The sequence below is a fragment of the Phaenicophaeus curvirostris genome, chromosome 21 (assembly GCF_032191515.1).
Source record: "Phaenicophaeus curvirostris isolate KB17595 chromosome 21, BPBGC_Pcur_1.0, whole genome shotgun sequence".
Lineage (NCBI taxonomy): Eukaryota > Metazoa > Chordata > Aves > Cuculiformes > Cuculidae > Phaenicophaeus > Phaenicophaeus curvirostris.
In genome coordinates this window covers 8,131,456-8,150,827 of record NC_091412.1, presented here as the reverse complement: position 1 = coordinate 8,150,827, position 19,372 = coordinate 8,131,456, and the positions used below count along the sequence as shown (strand labels likewise).

The window sequence follows — 19,372 nt, the reverse complement described above, 5'->3', positions numbered from 1 at the left end:
TTCAGGACCTTCCTCATCTAGCTTTAGGTTTTTTCCGAGGACGCGAGGACCGAGCGCTGGGGTGGGGGGGACCCAGCCCGTGGCTTCGTGCTGGGAGCCGCCGCCTGCCCCGGGAAGGAGCCGGGCCTCGGCCTGAGGCGTCGCCAGAGCCGCCCTGGAGGGACAAACGCTCCCGCCGCCATCAACACCGACTCGTACGAAATTGTGACGGAGAGAGGGAAAAAAAAAAAGAAAAATTTATACTTTTTAAAAGAAAAAAAAAGATTTCAAATGGAATAAATTATTGATGAAGCCTTGGTGGCGGGGTCCCTCATTTGCGGGGTGTGGGGGGGGAGGGAGGCGGCCCGGCGCCATGGCGGCCGCTTCCCGCCCGCGTCGCGCCCGTGACGTCACTGCCCCGCGCCGGCGCTGCCGCCGTGACGCGCTCAGGGCGCGCCGGGAGGGCTGAGGGGGGCGGTGGCGGCCATGGCGGAGTGCGGGGCGCTGCAGTTCGTCAGCCCCTACGCCTTCGAGGCGATGCAGAAGGTGGACGTGGTGAGGCTGGCGGCGCTGAGCGACCCCGAGCTGCGCTTGCTGCTGCCCTGCCTGGTGCGCATGGCGCTCTGCGCCCCCGCCGACCAGAGCCAGGGCTGGGCCCAGGACAAGAAGCTGATCCTGCGGCTCCTCTCCGGCGTGGAGGCCGTCAACTCCATCGTGGCGCTGCTCTCCGTGGACTTCCACGCGCTGGAGCAGGACGCCAGCAAGGAGCAGCAGCTCCGGTAACGCGCGGAGCGGCCTTGGCCTTTTCTCTGGCCGTGGCGGTGACTTTATCGCTGCCTGCGGCTCCCTGGGAGGAGGCTGGAGCGAGGCGGGTGTTGGGCTCGTTTCCCAAGGAATGAGAGAGAGAGGATAGGAGGAAACGGCCTCAGGTTGTGCCGGGGAGGTTCGTGTTTGGCAGCAGGAAAAATTTCTTCACTGGAAGGGCTCTCTGGCCCTGGCAGAGTCCCCCCCAGAGTCCTGGTCGAGTCCCCCTCCCCGGAGGGGTTGAAAAGACAGGTAGATGAGGTGCTCAGGGATAGCTCAGGTAGGGCCGGGCTTGATGAGCTCCAAGATCTTTTCCAACCAAACAATTCTGTGATCCCATAACGGCCTTTCCTGGCCAGTCCCTGCAGAGCCACTGCCTTTGTCTGACAAAACATCCGTGTTCACAAAACATCCATGTTCACACAAATGTGTGTTGGCTTGGATCAGAAACGGCGTGACCAGCAGGTCCAGGGAGGTTCTTCTCCCTCTTTACTCGGCACTGGTGAGACCGCTCCTCGAATCCTGTGTTCAGTTCTGGGCCCCTCACCACAAGAAGGATGTTGAGGCTCTGGAGCGAGTCCAGAGAAGAGCAACGAAGCTGGTGAGGGGGCTGGAGAACAGGCCTTATGAGGAGCGGCTGAGAGAGCTGGGGGTGTTTAGCCTGGAGAAGAGGAGGCTGAGGGGAGACCTCATTGCTCTCTTCAACTCCCTGAAAGGAGGTTGTGGAGAGGAGGGAGCTGGACTCTTCTCCCCAGTGACAGGGGACAGGACGAGAGGGAATGGCCTCAAGCTCCACCAGGGGAGGGTCAGGCTGGACATTAGGAAAAAATTCTTCACAGAAAGGGTCATTGGGCACTGGAACAGGCTGCCCAGGGAGGGGGTTGAGTCACCTTCCCTGGAGGGGTTTAAGGCACAGGTGGACGAGGTGCTGAGGGACATGGTTTAGTGTTTGATAGGAATGGTTGGACTCGATGATCCGGTGGGTCTCTTCCAACCTGGTTATTCTATGATTCTATGAAATACCTGATAGTTGTTGTTTGTAATTGTCTGTGTCAGGCACAAGCTGGGAGGAGGAAGTGGTGAAAGCATCCTGGTGTCGCAGCTGCAGCACGGGCTGACACTGGAGTTCGAGCACAGCGATTCACCTCGCCGGCTCCGTCTCGTGCTCAGCGAGTTACTGGCGATTATGAATAAGGTACATTTCTCCATATTGGGATGCTTGCAAATTTTATATCAGTGAAAACGCACTCTGGACAGGTAACTGAGCAGTCTGGGTCTGTTTCTGGTGCTACTGGTGTGTGTCAGGGCTCTCCTCCAGTTCTTACCTGTCTCACCAAGATGTGAAGTCTCCCATCTGATTGAGCGGTGCCTTGCCATTAAATTCCTTATGAACGCAGCTTCTGGTGGAGGCTTTCTCCTGCAGAACAAACAAGGGTGATCTTTTCTAATGCAATCTGTATTCTATATTGTGCTGTACTCGAACACAGGGTGATTTTGTAATACATCGGTGCAGAAAACTTTTGAAAACAAAACTATGACTCTTCTCCATCCAGTTCTTTGTTCCCATTGCAGTATGACATTAGTTACTGTATTTCTTTTGCTCTTTCCCCTGCATTTTATTTTCACTGTGCAAACGTACCATGTTTTTAGAACTGTCAGTGAGCTATTTCTGGAAAGAACCACTGGTACCAGCCATATCGAAGTAATTCCACTAGTAAATGTTTTTTATGCTAAACACTTCCCTATTCTGTGTATGTTGCACATATTGACAGTTTTTAATGTATTTAATCAGCTGACTTTAAAGCTGTAAAAGACCGATTAGACAAATTGCTTCATCTGTTCATTGATGATTATAATGTCTTGTAGGTGTCAGAATCAAATGGCGAGTTTTTTCTCAAATCTTCTGAGCTCTTTGAGAGTCCCGTTTATCTGGAGGAAGCAGCGGATGTTCTCTGCATTTTGCAAGCAGGTGAAGTATTCTGTATTTGTAGTGGTTTCTAATTTCTTGCAAATGTACAAAAGAAATAACTTTTGGAGCCCTTGTGACTGTAGTAAGCTTAATCGAGGCTCTCTGGTGCTCAGAAAGAGGAATAGATCACAGATTGATTTTCCATGCGCTGATATGAGCATGGTACTGAAATGCACACTAGAAGTAAGACTTTACTTGTTTACAGTGCAACACTGGGACTTTTAAAATTCTCTTTTTATGCAGAGCTGCCATCACTGTTGCCAATAGTTGATGTGGCTGAAGCTCTGTTACACGTTAAAAATGGAGCCTGGTTCCTCTGCCTTCTGGTGGCCAATGTTCCTGATAGCTTTAATGAGGGTACGTTATATTTTCTTCTTGTCCCACTTACTTTTTGTAAAGGTTTGCAGCGATTCCTAGCAATGTTGTTAATTCTGAGCTAAAGCATGAGTCATAAATATTGGAACAGGAGACCGTTTGGCTTATGCTTATGCAATATAATTTTAATGCATTTATACCTAGAGGTGCTGATGAGCTCCCGTTCTCATTACACTGATTACCCTTTTTTGCAACCTACATGTAGGCTCGTTGTGTGCTTGTTGCAGCTTTTCCTCTGTGGGTCACTGTCACGAAGGCTGACCCGGGCGGTGAGTGATGGGGGCCAGGAACCCGATCCCCCCTCGCTAGTAGTTCTTGTCCCCAAGAAAAAGGGAAGAGTTTGTATTGACATTACCTGTTCAGCATCCTTTACCTCGCAGTAAGATTTCAGTCTCCAGGGCTGCCAGATGCACAGGTTATGTGAAAGAGAGTATGAGCAGTAACTGTCCATGCGTGATCTGTAATGACCCTGTAATTTCCCTGAGGAGAAAGAAAGACCATTTCCTTGTTCTACTTATACGGTGTAGATCATAGAGTCATAGTTTAGTTTGGATTGGAAGGGACCTTAAAACCCATCCAGTTCCAACCCCTCTGCCGTGGGCAGGGACACCTCCCACTGGATCATGTTACTCAAGGCCCCATCCAGCCTGGCCTTGAACACCTTTAGGGATGAGGCTTCCATGATTTCTCTGGAGAACCAAGAGTTCTTAACGATCAGGAGTTCTTGCCTTGACAAGATTTGTGTGGCCCAGCTAATAAATCGTAGGGAGCTGAACAGAATGCCTGAGCTTTGTTTTCCCTCATGTCTCCTCTTGGATATTTAGTCTGTAGGGGTTTGATTAAGAATGGTGAGCGGCAGGACGAGGAGAGTGTTGGAGGCCGTCGCAGAACAGAAGCACTTCGTCACCTGTGTAAAATGAACCCTTCCCAAGCTCTGAGGGTCCGAGGCATGGTGGTAAGTTGATCGTTAGTCTGTTATGAGAATCATAATTATGAGCCTTACTGGAACTTCAACAACAAAAAAGGTGACTGAGCCTGAGCGTTTTACCTAGGTGGAAGAGTGTCATCTGCCAGGCCTCGGTGTGGCTTTGACCTTGGATCACACGAAAAATGAAGCTTCGGATGATGGAGTGAGTGACCTGGTGTGTTTTGTCAGTGGTTTGTTGCTTGGAACAAATGCAAAGGTTCGAACCTGGTTTGGAACTTTTATCCGAAATGGCCAACAGGTATGAAAATCTTTATTAACGTTCTGCTTTGTAGAATATATTATTATAGCTTGCTCTAACTCTCTGAATGTGGGTTCCCATATTTGTCTGAATGCACATAAATCCTGTGACGTGTCTTGGAGCAGCCTTTATAAGGCAACGACTTCTTAGGGGACCACCAGGTCAGGAAATGGTGTCTCTGAAAGCAGCTTTCGGTGATTCCTCTGAGAGATTTTTGGGTAGATGATTCATTAGGCACGGAGACCAGGGAATTGTAAGTTTGTAATGTTTGTCTGATAAATATGTTCATCCTCAGTGTTCAAAATAGGAAATTGTATCTTGTCTTGCTTAGTTGAGTTAGTTGAAGCTTGGACTTTGATGTAATGAGCTGTTGTAATGTGATCATGTGTTGCCTGTTGCGTCGGTACTGAAAACTATTTAAAAAAGATTCCTCTCCCTCTGGCCCCCTTCTTTTTTAACTTGACTTCATCGTTATGGAAGCTCTTATGTAACACATTTGATGGGATGAATTTTACATTGTTGTTCTCTTTTAACTTCATTCACAGAGAAAAAGAGATAATATCAGTTCTGTGCTTTGGCAAATGAGGAGGCAGCTGCTCCTGGAGCTCATGGGGATCCTTCCCACGGTTCGCAGCACACACATTGTGGAAGAAGCAGATGTTGATATGGAGCCAAATGTGTCTGTGTATTCAGGACTGAAGGAGGAACACGTTGTGAAAGCCAGCGCATTGTTACGTCTCTACTGCGCTTTGATGGGAATTGCTGGGCTGAAGTAATGCATGTTTTAATGCTCTGTATTAGTCGTGTCTGTCCATCAAAACAGAGATTGAGAGCTTTGGATACTTGTCACCTGAGCTGTATCTTAATGCCACAGTGCCCTTGGAACAGCCGTGGCCAGGCTCGCTCCGTTTAGTGCAAGGGAAGCCCCTTCCCACGTGCTGAGGGCTGGAGTTGCCAGCTGATGGAAATTTCCTTATCTTTATCGTGCAGAGAGCAAATGTTATCTAATGCCAAGGTCTGTGGAGGCAGGGGTGTTTTTTACTTTCTGGTACTATTCTCATCAGAAAAGATCCATTTATCAACTTAGCTGTTTTAAAAAAAGTCTAAAATAATGCAGGGAATGTGGTGCCGTCTTTTATGCGGCAAGTTCAGTCCCACTGACTTGCTAAATGAAGTCCAGGCCTAAGTGGTTGGAGCAGTGTGTAGAAAAGAAAGCAGCTGGAAACTCTAGCAGCACATGCTACAGGAATGTAGAATTCCTATTCCTCTGCTTTTACATTTTAGAGAGTGCTAATGTAATGTCATCATGCATTATTAGTTTTAATTAAGATATATTGTACTGATAGGCAAATTATATCCTGGGGGAGTTTTCCTCACTGTTGTTATCTCTTAACAGAGATTTTTACGTCTTTAAGCTCAAAGGGAGTTGCCTGTTGATCTTGCTGCTCATTTACTGATGGCAACTTGACAGACAGATTCAGTAACAGAGAAAATTTAATCTTTATCCATCGTGATGAGATCAGAAATCTCTTAATTTTTAAATCAGCAGCATGGGTTCTGTTCCTTCCTGTCCTATTTAGGCCAACTGATGAAGAAGCTGAGCAGCTACTGCAGCTGATGACCAGCCGGCCTCCTGCAACTCCAGCTGGCGTTCGCTTTGTATCTCTCTCCTTCTGTATGCTCCTGGCCTTCTCCACTCTTGTCAGGTACCTCTCCATAAAGGAGGAGCTTCGTAAAGATGTTATCATTTTAGTACCATTAAGGCAACGAGCTGCATAGTTTTTCCCTGAGTTCTTTATACAAATCTCCATATGTTGTTTGGAGAGATTTGTCTCACACTATGGTGAGTTAATCAATACTTGCTCTGTTCTTCCTGTTGTTCATAGCAAATGTTTTGAGAGTGGAGCATCGGCATTAGCTTGGATTGGAATGATTTTTGAAGGCTCAAGCAGGCCTTACTAGTTCACTTTGCCATTGACCATGTTTTTGGCTAAATTCTTTAAGACAGCCTGTTCAAGAGAGTAGTGATAGAGGTATTTAGTGGATGCAGCTTTCTGTTGTGTGCATTCAAAGCAGGAACCGTTGGACTGAAGTTTGTGCTAAATATTAGTGCTTTATCAGCTAAAATGGAAGTGACAGAGAGTCTCCTGGCATCAGATTCCCCAGTCACTGGATTTTCTGCTAGTAATTGATAGGAAAACTAGCGGTAGTTCCTGGGAAAAGGATCTTTTATGGGTTTTCTTTCTGCAGCACTCCGGAACAGGAGCAGCTCATGGTAATGTGGCTTAGTTGGATGATAAAGGAAGAAGCGTACTTTGAAAGGTGAGAGCAGATTTTTAATGATTCCAGTAATCTCACAGTTACTTAAGTCCTACTGGCAATTAACTCTTCCTCTTTGTTATCATTAGCATTTCTGGCGTGTCTGCTTCTTTTGGGGAGATGCTTCTGCTGGTAGCCATGTATTTCCATAGTAATCAACTCAGTGCTATCATTGATTTGGTCTGCTCCACCTTGGGAATGAAGGTAAACCCTAAACTCTTTCTAGCCCTTACATTTCTCTGTTAAAATTAACTTCTTACTGTGTATTTATACTCTTGTATTTATTTTTGTTTTGATATAAAGAACTTCGGGTTTCTAAGACGCCTAAAGCAAATACACAGTAAAAAAATGGGTAACTAGCTAAATGAGTGTCTCTAGAAAGACATTACGTTGTGCGTATCTCTTGATACAGAAGAATGTTATGGTAGAAGTATCTTCAAACAGTTCTGATTTGTTGAAGTCATTATTTGCAAGAAATTACCTTTCTTAGAAGACTAATTGAAGAACTTTCCAAACTGAGCTGTAAACGTCTTGTTTTAAATAGCTTAAAGAAATATCTGTATATGTAATAATTAATTTCTGAAAATTACTGAGAGAGGCTTGCCTTCACTTTACTGTCATGAAACAGTGTCTCATCAAATGTAAAAGCTAGGTAGGTAGTTTTCAGGATCTGGAAGATGTAGGGTGACGAACTCATGACTTTTGATAATATTTTAATTTTAAATTTGAGGTATAGATGTGAAAGTTTTCCTGGTATCCCAGTGGAGACGAGTTTAAAAAGATTAAAAGTTAATAGTTTATAAAATAAATTTGCACTTCTTACAAATAAGTAGTCTAGAAATTAAAATTACAAGTGGTTTGTTCTTTGTTTCAGATTGTTATTAAGCCTAGCTCACTCAGCAGAATGAAGACCATCTTCACACAGGAGATTTTCACTGAACAGGTATTTTAAGGCTAGGACTTCCCACACGCACGCTTTTCTTTTTCCTTTCTTCCGTTTTTTCTTTCTTCTGTTATTGCTTCAGTTTGACTTACAAGAGGAATCCAAGCCCTGCTGGTACTGAACAGCCTTGGCTCTTTTCTTTTTTATGCTGATCTGATTGTGCTTTTTGAACACTTGGATTTTTTAAATAATGGGGAAGCGAAGGAGAAAAATTGTCCACTATGACATTATCTTTTGCAGTAGCTGGAAATCATTCACGAGTGTAGTACGTGTGCTGCTGTTTAACATATACAGTATTAAACTACATAAAAGTAATGTTCTTCAGCTTCCAAAAAAAGGTAACTGCTAGAAAGAATGTATCTATGTATCTATGTGACTTTGTCACCTTGTGCTTATACATTGTGATAAGGTGATTTGTAGTATTCTTCTTGTAAATTGTAACTTTCCTTTAGGTTGTTACGGCCCATGCAGTTCGCGTGCCTGTTACAGGCAATCTCAGTGCCAACATTACTGGGTTTTTACCCATTCACTGCATTTACCAGCTTTTAAAAAGTCGATCATTCACCAAGCACAAAGTATCCATTAAGGTATGGTCGTCATTTTGTTTCTGTTCGGAATTTTTAATGTTGACTAGGTTTTGCAGGCTGTTTTTTTGATTGAATGCTAGGAACGGAGTTCTTGATGAATCTTAGAGTCTATTACCATGGAAATTAAGAAGGAACTGTGTATTAAGTTAGGGTGCCCAGTTTTAACTCTGTAATCCAGAGACCACAACTTAGTGAAGTTAAAAATAATAAGAAAATTATCTCTCTCCCCCTGTCTGCATTTAATAAAATCGTGATCAGAATGATATTTCCAGATGGGACAAGTCTTATTGGTAGGTCTGTGCAGAGCAGGGTCTAGGATACCCAGCTTGTGACCAGCCCCCGGTCAGGACTGGTATTCCCATTTCTGAAGTAAAAGCCTCATTCTGTTACACTTTTTGTAACTACTTAAAAGTGGATGTATGTGCAGACAAAAAAATTGCCCTCCAGCTTTGAGACTGAATATATAATGGCATATTTTTTGTAGGACTGGATCTATCGGCAGCTCTGTGAAACCACCACTCCGCTCCATCCTCAGTTGCTTCCTCTTATCGATGTCTACATTAACTCTATTCTTACTCCTGCATCTAAATCCAACCCAGAGGCCACGAATCAGCCTGTGACAGAACAGGAGATACTGAATGTTTTTCAGGGACTCTCTGGGGTAAAGGATTTGTTTGCTTCGTTCATGTACTTTACTGTGAACGTGTGGATCAGTATTTTGTGTATGTGATTGATGCAGATTCTGTAAGTTGCCTCATTGCCTTTAACGCCTGTGTAGTAAACTGCCTCCTGCTACAGTAGCAGTCCTGTGTTTTGAAGTCAATCTTGTTAGTGCTACTCGGATTTTTAGTTTTGCCCTTTTCCTTGGGAACTCACCAACTCATGCTGTTAAAAAAGCAAAGTAAAGCACTTCCTGGATTGAAAAGTGGAGGTGTTTATGTAGGGTTGGTGTAATTTTTGTATTGACTTGATCTCATTAGATAAAAAAGCTTTTTAACTGAAAAGCTATAGCTGCTCTTGAAAGTATATTTTCATTTTGATAGAGGTATGAGAACGATCCCTTGGACATGTGTAGAACGAGTAGCAAGCATTGATTTGCATTGGAATCTTAGCATGACTCATTGTTAGTGTTCCAAGATATCAAAATTACATTTTATGTTCAAAGCTTATTGAAAAAAAAAGGAGGTTGATAAAAGAGAAAGTTCCCTGCAGCATTGATCTTGGACCTTACATGGCTTGATATGTTTATACAAGGCTTCTGCCTAATCTTTCTTCACATTTGCAGGTAAATCAAATTTTTCTTTTCAAGAATCAGGATTGCAAGATGACCTTTGTTTGTGGTTTTATGTACAGGGAGAAAGTACTCGTCTTGCTCAACGATACAGCATCACAACACAACTGCTCGTCCTCTACTACGTCCTGTCCTATGAAGACGCACTTCTGGCAAACACAAAGATCCTAGGTATGTGCAGGTGTAGCTGTGGGAAACAGATTGACTGAAACTTAAATGCAAAGAGAGAATTCTTGCAATAACCAAAATTCATTTTGCTTTCAGATTCAAGCACAGCGTAGGAAGTTTAGATTCTTGTAACAACTACAGCATTGCAGTAGAAATTCAGGAGATAAAGTTTCCGCTAAAACTCTAGTTCAATAATTGGTTTTCCAGATTAAAAAAAGTCCAAGATGGTCAAAAAGTTACCAGAAATGTTTATGACCATCTATTAAATACAGCTACGATTAACAAAGACATCTTAATTACTCCAGATCTTAATTTATTCATGTGTCATCAAACAGGTCAAAGAGACCATGGAGATCTTGCAAACAAATCTAAATGCTGGGAAAAGCTTTAAATGGAAAAATCCACAGAAATGGTTTCCCGAAGAGTTTAATTTAGTACTTTAACAGGAACAAGGTGTTTATCTTAGTTTTTCTGTGTTTTACCAAGATAATGTAGAGACAATTGCCTTATAGGTTTCTTTGTTGGTTCAGTTGGGAAAATAATTTTTTCAGCTGTAACTGTTATGCATGGTTTCTTGTCCCGTTCCCTTGTAGCCGCCATGCAGAAAAAACCCAAGTCTTACTCTTCAGCATTAATGGATCAGATTCCAATCAAGTACCTCATCCGGCAGGCACAGGGACTGCAGCAGGAACTGGGAGGTACGTCTGTGTGGCAGGCGAAGTGTGTTTCCAGCTCTGTGGCTATTGTCTGTTTCACAGTGTGCCTTCCTTTCTCCTTCTTTAAAAACCTGTTGGTAGTAATTAGTGAGATTACTGGTATGTTTGAAGAGTAGTAGTGAACATTTGAGGAACGCAGTTCTTTTTAGATTAGGTCTTACCTACGTTTTAGAGTAGGAATTGTGTGAGAATTCAGAATTATTCCAGACTGAGGTTAAGCATTGCTATAGGGTCCTCCCACCTTTCCAAAAGGTAATTTTTTCTTTCTGTTGGACTTAAAATATCAGGCTATGAATGTGCAAGGTCATTGAACTTCTTGGCAGTGATTTGATTAAGGTCTATTGTTGAAATGATAGGCACAAACCTGTCCAGGTGAAAGATGTAGCTTCTCAAATCTAAGATGTATACTTTCTTCATACCCCCAAAGGCTTGCATTCTTCCCTGTTACGCCTTCTTGCGACTAACTATCCGCACCTCTGCATTGTGGAAGACTGGATCTGCGAGGAACAGATCACGGGCACTGATGCCTTACTGAGGAGGATGCTTCTGACAAACATGGCAAAGAATCACTCTCCTAAACAGCTCCAAGAAGGTAAATAACTTTGTTTAAAGTTAGCAGCATTCTTTCCAAGCTGGTTGGAATTCTGTGGATTTATAAGTGTGTAGCCATTTAATTAATTATATCGCACTGCATCTATATAATGAAAATATTCTGCTGCCAAGTCAGAAGAAATGTTAAAGTCCAGTTTTGCCGAGATCCTATTGTCTTTATTTTATAGCATTTTCCATGCTGCCTGGAAATCACACCCAGTTGATGCAGATCTTGGAACATTTAACGCTTCTCTCGGCTGGTGAATTGATCCCATATGCAGAAGTACTGACATCAAATATGAATTGCTTGCTAAATGCTGGAGTCCCTCGAAGGATTCTTCAGACTGTCAATAAACTATGGATGGTTCTGAACACTGTGATGCCAAGAAGGTAGGATCAAAATACAGTTCAGTTTGTTGTTGCAGGTAGATGGAATGCTACATTATGTTTCAAAAATAACAAAACAGAGCCTTTGTTGGGGAAATAGGAGATTGCGACTGTGTAGAATGTGTTGCAGTTGCATTATTTTTCATTTTGTTGAAGTTTTTAGCCTTTGCATTTAAGAGATGGGGTACTTGTTCTTAGGGGAAAGTCAGTCAGCAGTTCACTTAAGTATAGGAGTATGGTTTTATAGTGACATTGTTAGTGACAAATTGCTTCTGAACCATGAACTCACTTTTGTAAGTATGTACCTTGTCAGAGGGACTGGATACTCTGGTGCAGTGAAAACAGCTTGGTTGCTGTGATTCTGGTGGATGTAATTTAACTGTATCTTCGTTAACTTCAAGGGCTGCCAAAGAAGCGTGGGGTTTTTACTTCTTGATAGGCCTTGAAAAATACAGTTAATTGAGATAAGTGAGCATCCGGATGCTTGTGTCATTGTGAGTCTCTTACAGAGTATCTAATAAAAAAATAATTAAAATAATCTCATTTTAGGTTGTGGGTGATGACTGTTAATGCTCTGCAGCCTTCAGTAAAAATAGTCCGACAGCAGAAATACACACAGAATGACCTGATGATCGATCCTTTGATTGTACTAAGATGCGATCAGAGAGTTCTTAGGTAAGCATTTCCTTCAGCTTTTTGTCTTCTGTGGTACTTGCATTGATACATCTTGAACGCTAAGCATGAAAGTGTCTCCTAGAAAAGTTGTTAAAGCTTTCAGTACTTCAAAACATGTTTAAAAATGGATCATATGAGCTTGTAAGTTCAGTTTTTATTGTATGAAGCTTATTGGTCTGAGGAGTGAGCGAGCTGTGTCTGCTGTTACAGCACGTCTTACTGTCCAGCTGAGTGTCTGGTTGGACAACCTCACCCCCAGTTCTATTTTGGAAACTTTTGTACGTAGATCATCCATTTTAGATGTGTGTGTGTGTTTGCTCTAAATAGACATTGCAGCCTGCTTAAAATGGCTGCTGCCACGTGGGGGTGGTGGTGGTCGAGGTTGTAGCTGTAGCAACCTTCCACTTCCATTGCCTTTTGCCATCCCTCGCTGGCCTGTAGATTTTCCATTGTTTTGGGTAGCAGTCTCTGCCAGTGGGTGCTTCATGGCTCTGACAAAGGGGGATTTGCTTAATTTCTCAAGGAAGTCTTTTAACAGTGCTTGGAAATGAATTTTTTTAGATGTCAGTGATGACAGAGAAGGATGTGTGTGGCTCTGATGCAGAAGAATAAGCTGAGAATTTTAGTAGTGAAAATAATCATAATTGATAGCAATGGACCAGCTTTTAAGGAGAACAAAAAATAAAGCAAACAATAAGTCAGAAATTATAAATTATAACTTATCTTTTTCATAGTAGTGAAGAAAATCACATCTGTTTTTCTAAAAAGATACAGTTAATAATTTTAAATGTACTTTAGCCCCTAGCTTTATTTCTTGTGTATTCTTTTTCACATTTTCTATCAGTTGAGATTTATTTTCCCCTTTTTTATTGTCCTTCTCTTCCTACTAAATGGCTGATTTGTTCTTCATGTTCTTGTTTGCGTGCTTCTGTCCTGCCTTGCCTTTTAGCTGTTGAGCTGAGAATCCAATTTTCATTTGAGTTGCTACAGCTCTGCTAGACTTCAAGTTTCTCTTGATGACATCTTTAATCCCCTACCTGTAGGTGAAATATTTAAATGTATGTCCCTTCAGCCTGGGGTGCAAATTGAAAATCCTACGTTTCTACAACTGCTAGGGAGACTTATAATGCAGTGTGGTTTGAAAACAACCATCTTAGCATTGTGGAGACAGTTCAGAGCTTGTCCACCTTACTTTTCCTCATCATTTGGATAATTCTTCTTCCTTATTTCACATACAGCTGACCCTTTTCAGGTTTCCTTTGTTCATCAGAAATCAGACTCTTCAGCATTCCTTGGTTTTGTGGAGTTTATGCATACACGTATGTGCAGGAGAGATGTGGACTGAACGTCAGGGCAACAGAAGGGGTTGTGACCTTTAGTGTTCTGCTGTGTTAGGGAATGTATGAGCCAATCTGCAACCAAATGAACCTTTGAGGGTGCTTTTAGTTTATTGATATTATTACTGTCTTATTGTTCTGCCTACTGAATACCTTTGTTTCATCACGTGTTCCTTTATCAGGAGTCCTCCTCTGATGGATATAACTTTGCACATGTTGAATGGTTATCTTCTTGCTTCAAAAGCTTTCCTCAATTCTCACCTAAAAGAAACAGCAGAGCAGGACATTAGGCCATCTCAGAACAATGCAATGGGTCCAGAGGCCCCAGAAGTTACAAGGGAAGAATTAAAAAATGCATTGCTTGCTGCTCAGGTAAGGGGGAAGAAATAGATATTAAATGACGGGAGGAAAGGGAATGATAACACAGAAATATAGAAACAGGAAATTAAAAAAGGGACCTTTTTACTTTTTTACTGACTTACGATATAACGAAAAAAAAAGCCTCTATTCAATTAGTTAAATATTTTCGGTCATCTGTTTTCTACTCTGAAGCATTGTGTCAGTCAACTGCTTTGATAGTTAGAACAGAAGAGTTCTGCTTACTAGCCCTTTCTCCTTGTTGATTGTGCTATCCAGAGGCTTTTTCTGTACTTAGATTTGGAGCAGTAAAACAGGAATAAATGTGATAGAGCTATGCATGATCATTTGAACGGTGTTATTTGAGAAGCAGCCAGCATTGTAAAGTGAGAGATTGAAGAATGGTTAACTTACTTAGATTGACGTGATGGGAATTCTTGAGTAATCCTGTTTCATGGCTGCCTCTTACCTCTATCTGGAAGAATGTCACATGTACAGTCCCTATTAGAAGATGATTTTTAACCTAATAGGAAGTTCTGTATTTAAATGAGTAGTCTTCCCTGGATACTGACAGTTGTATGGCCATGTACACATTTTTTCTGATCTGGGTGCTTTAAGGGACCATTGGATATTTATTTGAAACAATATGATATTCCTTTGAATTTTTCTCTTTTGATCTGTGATTATGATGGGTTTTGGATTTAAGCTTTTGTTCTTTGAGTCTTGAGTCAGATAGTGTTGGGGTTTTTTTAATATTCTACAGGATTTTTGATTCTTGAATTGAGTAGTTTTTATTCTTGATAAAAAAAATCTTTAGCTAGAAATCAGCCACCTGACAGTCTTCTGTTTCTTCATTGGTCATTACTTTGTATTTTATTTCTTTGATTTCGTGGAGTTTCTCCTGCATGTCCCGTTGCTTATTTTCTTCACAGGACAGTGCTGCTGTGCAGATTCTTCTAGAGATCTGTTTACCTACAGAAGATGAGAAAGCCCAGAGCAGCAATACCCATAGTTTGCTAAAGAGTGTTCACAGTACCACAGGCTCCAAGAGTCCTGAACCGGAAGAAGAAGAAGATAGCTTGCTATGTAATCTTCGAGAGGTTCAGTGTCTGATCTGTTGTCTACTGCACCAGATGTATATAGCTGATCCCAACATCGTCAAACTAGTTCATTTCCAGGTCCGCTTTACATTATTTTAGCTCTTCTGAACTTTCTCTGGTTAAGAGCGAGCCAAATGAAATGGTTAAAGGATATTGAATGAGGCTGTTGTGTTCCTCAGAAGTTATGGTTTGTTCGTTCTAGGCCAAAGAAAACAGGTGTAATAATCTTATTTTTACTTGTGCCATGTCTTTTGTGAGTTACTTTTCGCTGGCCATGTTTTTAAATGAGTATGTGATTGTTCAAAACTGTAATTTGGCTTCAAATGTAAACATCTTCATATATTTCCTTTTTGTTAGGGCACAGTTTATCTCTTTAGAGCAGAAGGAGAAGGGTTGGCCCTGCCAAAGCAGGTGTAGGTCTTCAAAAAAAAAAAAAAAAAGAAAGGAAAGATTAGCAAGTTTTTTTACTATAAGTGTGATTTTAGTCTGTGTTAGATTGCTCATTGCCAGCTGGCAGTGTCTTTCAGAGGAGTTAATTTGTCTTTACCTGGAACTGATTGAATGACTAAAAATGCAATAATGGTGCAGTCATGGAATAAGTAAGATGGGTCTGTGTTGAAATTTGGAATGCAGGGGTAAAACAGAAGGAAAGGGTCACTGCAATCTGGTTTAGTTTGGGGAGTGGAGGGAGAGTTTCTTAGCAAATAATATGTTGATTATTGAGGTTAAAGAACTGAAGAGACTGTGGGTTTGTCACCCGGCCTGTCTCTTGTTGCCTTGGGATACAGGCCTGTTGCTTATAACAATTCTGAAAGAAAGAGATTTACAAGTATATTAGTTTTGAAAAAAGCATTAATGCAGATCTAATTTAAAATCTTAATTGAAGCAGAATTTTTAAAACACTTCTGACATATCTGTTTTCCTAATCACGCAGGGTTATCCATGTGAACTTCTGTCACTGACAGTGGCAGGCATTCCATCGATGCACATCTGTCTGGATTTCATACCGGAGCTCATTGCCCAGCCTGAACTTGAAAAACAGGTACCGTACAGTCATCTAGTTTGAGAGTCACTGTGAGTAGTTAACCTTGATGAAGTATCAGTTAAGGGGAAAAAATAAAAAGTGTCACCAAAAAAAAATCCTGTTCTAACATGCCTAGGCTATTAAGGTAATTATCTGTAGCACTTTTACCTTAAATTTAAAGCCTGTCCTTTAAATCCCCTTCAAACAGGGATTGTGATAACTCTTCTAACATATCTCTGTACATTTGTTCAGGAAATACTCATGAATATCAATATTCCCCTCGAGAACATGAAGAAAAGCACTTTCAGTAATGACTTTCATTCATAAATCATAAAATCATAAATCATTTGGCAAAAATTTTGCCTGTTTAGTTTTTATCTGATACTTTATAGCTACAGGAACTTCTATGCAGATTTAAATTTTTAAAACCTCTTTTGCAAAGATATTTTGTAGAACAGAGGAAGCCGCCTGAAGATCAAAATTTTATTCATTCTCATGAAAAGTTTGACTGTGGAGTCTTTTTCCAGGGAATATTACTACCATTTATTACTACTTTCTAGAACAATTTATAGACCCTGATTTACTGTACTGTGAGAGGGGCAGATCACGTATTTGGCTGGTTGTAGGTAAACGGAATTTGTTGGGCTAAAGATTCTGTTGCTGTTATATAATCCCTTTTCAAATACTAAGTTACTGCTGATGAGGGGTCACTCAACTAACTGGACCTTAAAACAGCTTTTACAAGTGTTGTTTTGTAAATTCTGTGGCTTTGTTGCTCCTTGTTAATGTTGGAACACATTCTGTCTGTGGGGATATTAAATGTATAGGGCTTTTTCCTTAATGTCAGTAGAAGAAACTCACAATAACTGCTATTAAGGCTTCTCTGGCTTTAATTTACTTATTGGTAAAACAGGGAATATGTACTAAGGTACGTGAAGAGCTTTGGTTATGAAGTGCAAAGCAATCTGTAACTTTATTGCCTATTTCTCTTTTGCCTTTCACCTACTTAACAGATATTTGCCATCCAGTTACTTTCATTTTTGTGTATCCAGTATGCATTACCTAAATCTCTCAGCGTGGCTCGTTTAGCTATCAATGTGATGGGAACCCTACTCACAGGTAAGGAATCCAGCAACCCCTAAACACATTGTTGTATAAATTAGAACTGTTTGTCCAGGCTAAATGCAGTTTTGTCTAAATGCCACTGTGTTAATTAGTATTTTAAGAATAACAACAATTCTTGACTGGATTTTTATGATAATTCCTTTTTACTTAATCTTCTCCTTGACAGTTTTAACGCAGTCGAAGCGCTACACTTTTTTCATGCCGACCCTGCCTTGTTTGGTGTCGTTCTGTCAAGCTTTTCCTCCTTTGTATGAGGATATTATGTCTCTGCTGATACAGATAGGACAAGTTTGTGCCTCTGATGTTGCTACGCAGACGAGAGACTTTGACCCAATTATTACACGTAAGTAAAATACTTTGTATTTCTAAAGTAATGTCATGGTCCCAGGGAGAAACTTATGTTAATGTTTCAAAAGTTGGAGTGTAGTTGGGAGTGCAGCATGAGATGTCATGTAGAAGGAATAGGGACAGGTGAATTTAATTGGATTGGAGGAGAGAGTTTAGAGGTTAAAGGGATTAAAGTACCCCCTTTATTAAGCTTCATACCACCCCTTCTATTTTATTTCCCTGCTTGCACCATTTCAGGATGTATCCTTGCATGCAAGTGTTGTGCCATAGTAGTCTAAAGATGAAAGACATCAGCAAAGGCTGTTGGCTTTTGAGAAAACAAGGATGTTTCAGCCCCTCAGATGAGATGTAATGGCCATATAAATCTTCCTAATCTGTTGGAAATGCAAAGTCAAATAACATGCTTGTGTTATGGGTATAATATAACAAATTTTTTTTAAAAAATACGATTTCTTTATATGGACTTTGTTACTTAATTTTCTAGGTCTCCAGCAACTAAAGGAGAAACCACTTGAAGTGTCAGGACTCTGTAAAGATTCATCCAACAAAAGTTGTTCAAGGGACATTGCAAGCATGGACCCTGATGTTCGGTTATGCCAGTGTGTTGAAAATACTATCATTGAAATAATTAACATGAGCGTAAGTGGAGTTTAGGAAGAACGCAAACGAAATTGTACCGTAGCTCGTCCCACTGTCTGTGGTGCCTAAATTTGGAGAAAGCTGTGGAAGTGGATTGAGGAACTGGAGCACAGGAAGTTCATGGTTTTCATTTGATTTGGTTATGGCTGAAAAGAATTCTTTAAAGAGGCTTATGTTGCTTCCAGTGAGAACTTTTGAGGCTGATGGGATCGGTAGATAATTTCCAGTGAAGCATGATTTTCAGGCTTGCTTGGTTTCTGAAGTGAAGCAGCAACACTTGAAAGGGTTTTATAACACTCTGGAAAGTGAATACTTGATTTGTTAAGCAAGGAGTAAAATGATGGGTAAGAAAAACTGGGAGATTGAAGCACTTTGCTTAAGTTAAATGAACTGTTCCAAAGCCTCGCAGGGCAAGGGGGAATAAAATATGCCAAGGAAGAATTGAGAAAGTGGTGTAAGGAACTTGCACCGTCACATTGAGTACTAAGAAAAATGGTTTAACTGCTTTTATACTTGTGTTTCAACATCGGTCGAAGTTCAGTTCATGAGATTGGGAACTTCATTTAAAGATAGCCAGCCTTCACTAAAAGTTTGAAACTGGTCTAAAAGATTCTTTAGGAAAAAGTATTGGTACTTCAAAATGATCTGTATAAATTTGATTTTTAAAGAATACGTGTTTTTAATGCAGTTCAGATGCTTTAGTTTAAAACAGATGAGAGTGTTAAAGAAATAAGTGCCAGAATTGAACGCAGGGCTTCAAAACCTGTGAATTGCTGAACTTGTCAGCCCAGTGTTTGTTCTTCTCTTAAGTGACAGCATACAGGGTCATTAATTAAGTGAAATATTTTTTAGCTTGAACTAGTTCATATTCCAGAAATTAGTTGTCCGGATTCTTCAGTGTGGCCTTGGGAAAACCTTGCACAGCTTGTCCTCTGCCCGAGCTTTGGGAAGACTGTACTCCCAGACATGCCTGGGTTTGTGGTCCAGCATCACCAGGATGCCCTCACTGCCTGTAACAACCTCTGCCTACCAAGGGTCTTTCTGTCCTCTTGATGTAAATTATGTAAATAATCTAAATGTATGTATTTTTTCCACCGCTCCAAGTGTGATTTTATGTGCTGTTTAAAAAGTCACCGATTTTCATGGAATCACAGAATGGTTGGAAGGGACCCCAAAGCCCATCCAGTCCCACCCCTGCCATGGGCAGGGACACCTCCCACTGGATCAGGGGCTCCAAGCCCCATCCAGCCTGGCCTTGAACACTTCCAGGGATGGGGCAGCCACCCCTGCTCTGGGCAACCTGGGCCAGGGCCTCCCCGCCCTCACAGCAAAGCGTTTCTTCCTAAGATCTCACCTCAACCTCCCCACTTCCAGCTTAAAACCGTTCCCCTCGTCCTATCCCTGCCCTCCCT

General features: G+C 41.4%; 1 protein-coding gene across 1 annotated transcript; it reads left to right on the top strand.

The window, feature by feature from the left end:
* The first annotated feature begins 452 nt into the window (after positions 1-452).
* INTS2 (integrator complex subunit 2) lies at positions 453-19,058 on the top strand. Its single transcript, XM_069874115.1, has 24 exons — positions 453-758; positions 1,840-1,978; positions 2,650-2,752; positions 2,996-3,109; positions 3,952-4,082; positions 4,180-4,353; positions 4,899-5,125; positions 5,934-6,059; positions 6,604-6,675; positions 6,762-6,876; positions 7,547-7,615; positions 8,068-8,202; positions 8,687-8,863; positions 9,556-9,664; positions 10,255-10,359; positions 10,805-10,969; positions 11,157-11,358; positions 11,905-12,030; positions 13,550-13,739; positions 14,657-14,902; positions 15,759-15,866; positions 16,862-16,967; positions 17,140-17,316; positions 17,806-19,058. Exons 1-24 carry the CDS (start codon positions 466-468, stop codon positions 17,973-17,975), a joined length of 3,579 nt encoding a protein of 1,192 aa, XP_069730216.1. The 5' UTR covers positions 453-465; the 3' UTR covers positions 17,976-19,058.
* The last annotated feature ends 314 nt before the right edge of the window (positions 19,059-19,372 follow it).

Excerpts from the sequence above, each read along its gene's own strand:
- INTS2 (XM_069874115.1), top strand. The coding sequence starts at position 466 with ATGGCGGAGTGCGGGGCGCTGCAGTTCGTCAGCCCCTACGCCTTCGAG. Across the intron at positions 15,867-16,861 it reads AGCCTGAACTTGAAAAACAG|ATATTTGCCATCCAGTTACT; the intron begins GTACCGTACAGT and ends CCTACTTAACAG. Across the intron at positions 16,968-17,139 it reads GATGGGAACCCTACTCACAG|TTTTAACGCAGTCGAAGCGC; the intron begins GTAAGGAATCCA and ends TCTCCTTGACAG.